Consider the following 7,993-nt stretch of genomic DNA (forward strand, 5'->3'; position numbering starts at 1 on the left):
TCAGGAAAGTTTAATTTTATTTTTTTTTATTTTTTTTTTTCCCCTGGGCGGTTTCATCTGCCAAGGAAAAAGCTGGAGAGCTGTTTGGAAGCAAGTTTGTGCAGCTGGAGGTCCCATCCCAGCGCCGCTCGCTCCGGGTCCTAGTGCTGCTCCCAGCAGCCTATTCCCTGCCGTTATCGCTCCCATGGATCAGGATGCTGCTACTCTATCCCTGGCACTTCTGCAGAGTAAATAACACGGAATGAAATGTTTTAATAACACCTCTGCCCTTCCCTCTGCTGCTGACAGATCTCTTGCTGAATAGCGATGAAAAAAAAATGCGAAATTATCCTTCTAACGGTCTTTCCCAGATAGGAGTAGGGTCAAATGCACACGTTGCCCACATATCCCTGCTCCCCCAGACCCACCAGTGAGGGACAGGCACATCCTGAGTAGGAAATACGACAGGCCGTGAATCCAAACTGGAACCCGGCTCCTCCGAGCACGGTGCTACTGGTGAAAGCAACAGCTCCAGCAAAATGCTGTGGGCTCCCTGGAGCCCGGACCCCGGCTGAGCAACCTCAGCACCGCCTGGAGCAGCCAGGGGGGACTTGGGGGGCTCCCCATAGCACATGGGGGGTCAGAGCCTGACTTTGGGGGCAACGGCAGCCCAGCCAGCGTGCTGTTGAGCTGCCCGTTTGCAGGGAGGTGCTGAGCACCGCTAACGGCCTCTGCTCCGCAGGATGAAACCTCAGCAGTGTCCTGGCTCCTGCCCCGCGCTGTGACATCCCTCAGTGCCACTGTCCGGCCGGCAACAAAGCGCTGGGCTTGGGCTGGGGCCAGTGTGGCCGTGCCGAGGCCTGGCACGGTGCAGCCCTGGGATCTGGCACGGCACAGTCCCGGGATCTGGCACGGTGCAGCCCCGGGAGCTGGCGCAGTGCAACCATGGGATCTGGCACGGCACAGCCCCGGGAGCTGGCACGGCACAGAGCGTGTGGCCTCCGGTTTGGCACCAGCCGGCAGCAGCCCCAGCCGGGCTGGGGGATCCGGGGGCAGCGCAGGGGGGTCCCCAGCGCACCCCGGGGCCGCAGCCCAGGGCACACGCCAGCACCCCCCGTGCAGCGCCGGGCGCACCCCCGCGGACCTGCAGCCCCCGCGCACCCCCGGCAGCGCGGGGCACTGAGCCCACCCGGGGAGCGCGCAGCACCCGCGCAACCCCCACGCCTCACCCCGCGGGGGGCGCAGCCCCGCCCCCCCAGCTGCACCCCGCGGGCGCTGCGCCAGCCGCGCAGAGCCGCACTAAGACCCTGCGCGCCCGCCCCGCACCGCCCCTTCCCCGCCGCCCGCCCCCTGCGCGGAGGGCTGCGCGGCGCTGCGCGGGCAGTGCGCGGCGGCGGCGGGGATGGGCGGCGCGGCGCTGGCGCTGCTGCTGGCGGCGGGGCTGTGCGCGGCGCAGTACGAGGAGTACAGCGTGCGCGGGTTCCCCGCGGCCGCGCTGGAGCCGCTGCAGCGCGCCTACGCGCGGGCGCTGGCGCAGTACGCGGGGGCGCAGTGGGCGGAGAGCGCCCGGGAGCTGGAGGCCAGTCTGCGCCTCCACCGCCTGCTGCGCGACAGCGAAGCGCACTGCCACCGCCGCTGCGCCGCGCCCGCGGAGGGGGCCCCCGCGGAAGAGCCCCCCGCCGATGGGGACCCCGCGGCGTGGGAGTGGGAGCGGGAGATGCAGCTCTTCGGGCGGCTGCTGCGCCGCGCCGGCTGCCTGCGCGCCTGCAAGCGCGACCTGCCCGTCTTCCAGCTGCGCTACCCCCCGGCGCAGACGCTGCGCGACTTCCAGCGCCGCCTGCCCTACCAGTACCTGCACTACGCGCTCTTCAAGGTGAGGCTGCGCAAATGCCGCGCAAGGGGGCTGGTGGCAGGGCGTGGGGAGTGGGGGGGCGTCCTGTGCCTCCATCCCGCGTCGCTCTGACCTGCGCCCCCCCCCCCCCGCTCTGCCCCCCCATGGGGCACGCCCCCCATCCCATGCCCCATCCTGCACCCCTCAGCCTCTGCCGCTTGCCCTACACCTCCTCCTCAGCACCCCCATCCTGTACCCCTCATCCTGCATCCCCATCCTGTGCCCCCACCCTACGCCACCAGCCTGCACCCCCTGATCCGCATCCCCTGAACCCCGCTTTCCTCTGCCCTGTACCCTGCGACTGTCATGTGCTTTCCTGTCCTGCACCCCCCTTGCTGCACTCCCCATCTGGCACTCCCCCCACCCCCTCCTCCATCCTGCCCCTGCGCCGTGGCACGTCAGCATCATCTGGGATGCATCAGGCAGGATGTGAGGGGTGCACCCGAGACTGGGGTCCCCTGTGGTTGTGTCCCCCCACCCCACCTTGTGTTGCCCTGTTCCCCCAACATCCCCCTGGCCAGGCAGAGCGTTGTCTGGGGAGGGGGACACAGGGGCTGCCGCAGCCAAGGGGCCCACACTGGGGGATCCAGTGCCACTGTGATTGCTGTGGGACATGTGTCTGGATGCTCCATCAGGGAGAAGCGCTTCCTCGGCCCCACGGTGCAGACGTGGAGGGAGGTTTCGTAAGGCATCACCTCGGGGTGACCCTCCTTGGGCCAGAGCGACTCTGGCAGGGGACACCCCTTCCTCAGGCACCGGTGCTGGTCGGGGTCCCGAGCTGTGCTGCTGGTCGGCTGCCAGCGCGGATGCTGCTTTAGTGCTTAGTGCTGCTGCCCCGCTCACCTGGCAGTGGCAAGGAACAGCCTGGCCTAGATCCTTAATGCCTTTTCCTCTTGCTCTGGCCACGACCCATTTCATGGGCGGTTTGTTCAACAACCCCCCCGTATCGCTCCCCTGAAGTTGCAACCCGAGAGCTCGTAAAGCAGCGGGGGGAGCAGGGGCAGCTCGCCGGGCTCATGGCAGCGCCCAAGAAGAGCAGATGTATGGATCTGACACACACCATGTGGAGCTCTCCTGGCTGGCTGCGGGGGTCCGTGAGGGGCCACGCTGTCCCCGTGCCCACCACGGGCACGGAGCGGGAGGTCGGTGTGGCTGGATTTACTGGTGTCATCTGTGTTCCCGGCTCCTGTCTGTCCATCGGTGCCAGTGGATGGTTGGGCTTGGGGCTGGTGCTGGGAGTGCTGGGCTGTTCCCTGCTGAGAACCAGCCCTCCGCCCTGCAGCCCTGGGGTCTGGCTGGGTGCTGAGCCCCCTGCAGCCGCAGCATTGGCCCCGGCTGCCCTGTGGCAGGCTGCTGCACCAACTCTTCCTCCCTTCCAGTCAAATAAGATCGAGAAAGCGGTGTCCGCTGCCCACACCTTCCTGCAGAAGAACCCCAAGCACGAGATGACCTTGAAGTACCTGAACTATTACAGGACGATGCTGGACGTGGATGAATACCTGGTCGACCTGGAGGCTCGGCCCTATGAGGTGAGGAGGGGGTGGGAGAATGGGTCCCTGGGGCTTGGTGTGTACCTGACTGCCACAGCCTGGTCCTGCCAAACCCCGAGGGAAGCGGCTCTTCCTTGCTGAGCCCTGGTCGCTCATGTCCTGCCCCCAAAAAAGCATCTCTGTGGGATCTGTGCTGGGGACGGAGCCGTCTCGGGGAGAGTGGGGCAGGTCGGTGCTGCTGTCGGGCAGAGCCGGGCTGCGGTGCCTGGCGAGGAGGTGAGCGGCACCCGCTTGGTCCCCGGCAGCCGATATTCGTGCGGTCGGTGAAGCTGTACAACAACGGGGATTTCCGGAGCAGCGCGGCCGACATGGAGCAGGCACTGACCGAGTACTACAAGGCGTACGAGGACTGCCTGGCCAGCTGCGAAGGTGCCTACGAGCTGCAGGAATTCAAGGACTTCTACCCCGCCATCGCAGGTGACCGGGCGGGGGGGCCAGCAGGTTCATGGGGGGGGGGCTGGGGGCCAGTGGGCACAATGCCTGACACCTCCCCCCAGACCACTTCGTGAGCGTGCTGCAGTGCAAAGTGGACTGCGAGACCGAGCTCACCCCCAACGTGGGTGGCTACTTTGTGGAGAAGTTTGTGGCCACCATGTACCACTACCTGCAATTCGCCTACTACAAGCGTGAGTGCCAACAGGAGCAGGGGACTGTGTCCCCGGGCCACCCTGGGGTGTTGTGGACCCCTGGGTGGGGTGTTGCCCCCCCCATCACCCAGTGCTGCTCCCCGCAGTGAACGACGTGCGGGATGCGGTGCGCAGTGTCTCCAGCTACATGCTCTTCGACCCGGATGACGCCGTGATGCAGCAGAACTTGGTCTACTACCGCTTCCATCGCAAGCGCTGGCGCCTGCAGGAGGAGGACTTTGAGCCCCGGCCGGTGAGGCGCCCCCCAAGCCCCCCCCATCCCCTGACTCTGCTGATGGTGGAGGGGCTGACATAGCCCCCGCTCCCTCCCCATTGCCAGGAAGCTGTGCGGTACCACAACCAGATGGTCGCCCAGAAGAAGATGCTGGACTTTGCCAAGGAATACCTGCAGGCTGACGACGAGGTAAACGCAGGGTGCAGCTGGGTGCTTTTGGGGGTGCGGGTGGGTGCTGTGGGTACCCCGGGGCAGGGCCCTTCCTTGGGCAGTGGGTCTGACCCCCAGACCAGCCCTGGAGAAGAGGCTGCGAACGGGGCTGCCAAGCCCCACCGCCTCCTCCTGCCGGTCCCTTGCTGCAGATGGAGGTGGACAGTGGCGAGGGGCTGGAGGCACAGGACCTGCCCTCCGACGGCGAGTTTGAGGGCGAAGGTGACTACGAGGAGGGCTTCTTCGCGGAGTGGTGGCAGGAGCCCAAGACAAAGGGGGACAAAGCTGACCAAGGTGCTGACGCCAGGGCCGGGGGCTGTGCCGCGGGGTGGGGGGTGGCTGCTGCCCCTGTCCCGGTGCCACCGAGCCCTCCTTGTTTGCAGAGACCCTGCGATGAGCCAGGCGAAGGGGCGCCTGGCCCCGACAGAGCTGGACAGCAGTGGCCCTGCGATGCCATCCTGGGGACGCCGGGCTTGAGGCTCCTGCCAGCTGCCGCACAGAAACTTGGGCTGGCGGGGAAGGGCTGATCCTGCCCGGTGCCCTGCGGCAGGGCTGCCTTTGCCGTCTGGACATCTGCTGCCCTGAGCGCAGCCCGATTCCCGTCGGTGGAGCACCAGCACTGCCGAACCTCCCTGCCTGCCCGGGACCCCCTCCCCGCCGCCACCCCTGTCCCCAGTGTCCTCAGGAGCCAGCGGCAGTGCCCCGCAGCACCGGGGTTTACTGTGTCACTCAGCTCCAACCCAGGACCTATGGACAGCGCGCCAGGATTGGGCCCGTGTTGTCTCGAGAGGTTTGGGGGGCTGCCCCCGCTCTGGGAGCAATGCACGGTGCTGCTGGAGCAGGGTGTGTGCTGGTCCTGCCCCTCCTGGGGGCTTCTACCCCGGTGCCTTCAGCCCCCCAGCCCACCTGCCAGAGCCTGGGGTCCCTCGGGGGTCCCCGGCCCTGGGTCCCAGTGTGCTGGTGTCCCCATGCCACCTGGCGAGGCTGCGTCACCCGTGCCCTGCGTGTGCCTTGAGTTTTTGCCACGCCAGCCCTCTGTAGCCTTAAGCTCCGTTAATTTAATACTTCCTGACTTGCACAGTTGCTTTTTTTTTTTTTTTTTTTTTAAATATTTACTGGTGCTGAACTTTTAATAAAATCTGGACTGGTCTTTTCATGGCTGCCTCTGCCTCGGGGCTCCCTAGGGTGGGGGTGCGCTGCTGCCACAGGAGCTGGGTGCTTGGGGTGAAAGAAGCCCTGTTGTGGGACACGGAGGGATGGGTTGTGGGGCTGGATACCTCCATAAAATGGGGAGACCCCACAGGGGGGCTGGAGGGGGGCTTGTGGGACTGGGGCACTTTGGAGGCCATGAGAGCAGCCAGGCTCTGTGGAGTTGTGGGGGTCCCTAAGGGGGTGCCCCTTATGGGGATGTGTGACCCCCCTGTTGTGCAGCGGAGGCTGCCAGGTGGCATGGGGGGTTGCAGCGGGGGGGCAGCAGGCTGCGCCCACCTCCATCACCTGCTGGTTGCTTTAGGGGGGTGCATCACCCCAACACTGGTCCTGGGGGGGGGGGGTGCTGCTGGTCCGCAGGGTGCAGCCTGCATCCCCCGATGCTGGTCCAGCGCAGCAGGGTGGGATGAGCCCCCTCCCACCTGCATCAGGGCATTCCGGAGCCCGTTTCGGAGGCCGCTGTCGCTGACGACAAGCCCGTGCCTGCCGGGGCGTCGGGCAGCATGTGGCCGCCTCGCTCCTCCCTGCCGCGTTCCTGCTCGCCGTCGAAGTTGGCTGCCAGGACTGAAACCGAGAGGCTGAATCATGGCGTTGGCCGCGGGGGAGGGAAGGGAAGGGAAGGAAGGGGGCGGCGGGGAGGCTGCCAGCACCCACCCTGCCCTGCCCTGCAGCTCCCATGTACCAGGGCTCTCCCAGCTCTGCCATCCCTGTGTGGGGCTGGACACGGCGGTGGGGGACAGGGCTGAGCCCCCAGACCCACGGGCAGGGCTCGGGGCAGCGCTAAGTGGGGGAGCAGCCCGTTGCACCCCTGTGCAGGGCAGGGCTGCCGTGACCCTCGGGAGGAGCGGGGTTTGGCACCGGTGGGTCACGGCCACCCCGGCGAGGGGAGCGGCAGCCCAGATCGGGGGGAGCGCTCAGCTGGCGTTGTGGCCCGGGGGTGGGCAAAGGCTTGTTGATCTTCCCGACAAGCCAGGCGAGGGTGGCACCAGGCCCACAGGGCCTCCACCCTGCTCTGATGCGCTGGCCATGGCGTCCCCTTGCCACCCCAAATTCACGCTGGGGGACAGGGCTCCTTGTCCCCACCGTTCCAGCCGGGCTGCCCGGGCTCCTCTCCCTGCTCCCACCCAGTGCAGAGGGGCCGACTGGGGCTGGTGCGCCCCGGGCCCCCCAGGCTGGACCCCGGCAGCGGCGCGTATGGCCACTGTCCCCTGCGGCAGGCAGAGCTGGGGCGCAGAGCTGGGATGGGGGGGCAGGAGCAGGGATACGGGGTGGGATGCAGGGGGGCAACGCGCAGGGCTCCGGGGGTGAACAGCGCGAAGGCAGCGCTGTGCTTCCCCACCTCCCATGACCTTGACCAACAAGGAACATAAATGAGTTTTTTAGCCGTAAAAAACTCAGCTGTGCTGTGCCGTGCCATGCTGTGCCGTGCTGTGCTGTGCCCTGCCATGCCACGATGTGCTTGCCCTGCCATGCTGTGCCGTGCCATGCTGTGCCCTGCTGTGCCATGCCATGCCGTGCCATGCTGTGCCATGCTGTGCTGTGCCATGCTGTGCTGTGCCATGCTGTGCCCTGCTGTGCCATGCCGTGCCATGCCATGCTGTGCCGTGCTGTGCCATGCTGTGCTGTGCCATGCCGTGCCATGCCATGCTGTGCCCTGCCATGCCACAATGTGCTTGCCCTGCCATGCTGTGCTGTGCCATGCTGTGCCCTGCTGTGCCATGCCATGCCGTGCCGTGCTGTGCCATGCTGTGCCATGCTGTGCCATGCCATGCCGTGGCATGCTGTGCCCTGCCGTGCCGTGCCATGCTGTGCCATGCCGTGCCATGCTGTGCCGTGCCATGCTGTGCCATGCTGTGCCCTGCCATGCAATGCCTTGCTGTGCCGTGCCATGCTGTGCCATGCTGTGCCCTGCTGTGCCATGCCGTGCCGTGCCCTGCCATGCAATGCCTTGCTGTGCCGTGCCATGCTGTGCCATGCTGTGCCCTGCTGTGCCCTGCCGTGCCACGCCATGTGTCCTTCTCCTCCCTGTGCTGGGAGGGCTCTCGCTGTGCCTTGTGTCCCCCGCTCTACGCCGAGCAATGAGACCCCGTTTTCTTGCAGGGGCATTGGACGCTCCGTCTCTCGCCTCCCTCCAGAGCTGTGATTTCCTAGCTGAGGCAGCGCCTGCGGCCAGAGGCAGCAGAGGACTGTGAGGGGGATGCAGGATGCGTCCCCTCACCGCCCCCCCCGGGGCAGAACCCTCCTGCGCCCCTGCTCTGGGGTCCTGGAGGCCCGGGGATCCCCATTATGGGCT

The 7,993-nt window shown here is 66.7% G+C and overlaps 1 protein-coding gene across 1 annotated transcript; it reads left to right on the plus strand.

Moving 5' to 3' along the window:
- Nucleotides 1–1,325: 1,325 nt before the first annotated feature.
- On the plus strand, nt 1,326–5,567 carry P3H4 (prolyl 3-hydroxylase family member 4 (inactive)). The gene is made up of 8 exons (XM_040617213.1): nt 1,326–1,852; nt 3,250–3,399; nt 3,666–3,837; nt 3,918–4,046; nt 4,154–4,299; nt 4,387–4,470; nt 4,644–4,785; nt 4,875–5,567. Exons 1-8 carry the CDS (start codon nt 1,382–1,384, stop codon nt 4,886–4,888), a joined length of 1,308 nt encoding a protein of 435 aa, XP_040473147.1. The 5' UTR covers nt 1,326–1,381; the 3' UTR covers nt 4,889–5,567.
- Nucleotides 5,568–7,993: the final 2,426 nt, after the last annotated feature.

This window comes from Falco naumanni, chromosome 18 (genome assembly GCF_017639655.2).
Source record: "Falco naumanni isolate bFalNau1 chromosome 18, bFalNau1.pat, whole genome shotgun sequence".
NCBI classification, from domain to species: Eukaryota; Metazoa; Chordata; class Aves; order Falconiformes; family Falconidae; genus Falco; species Falco naumanni.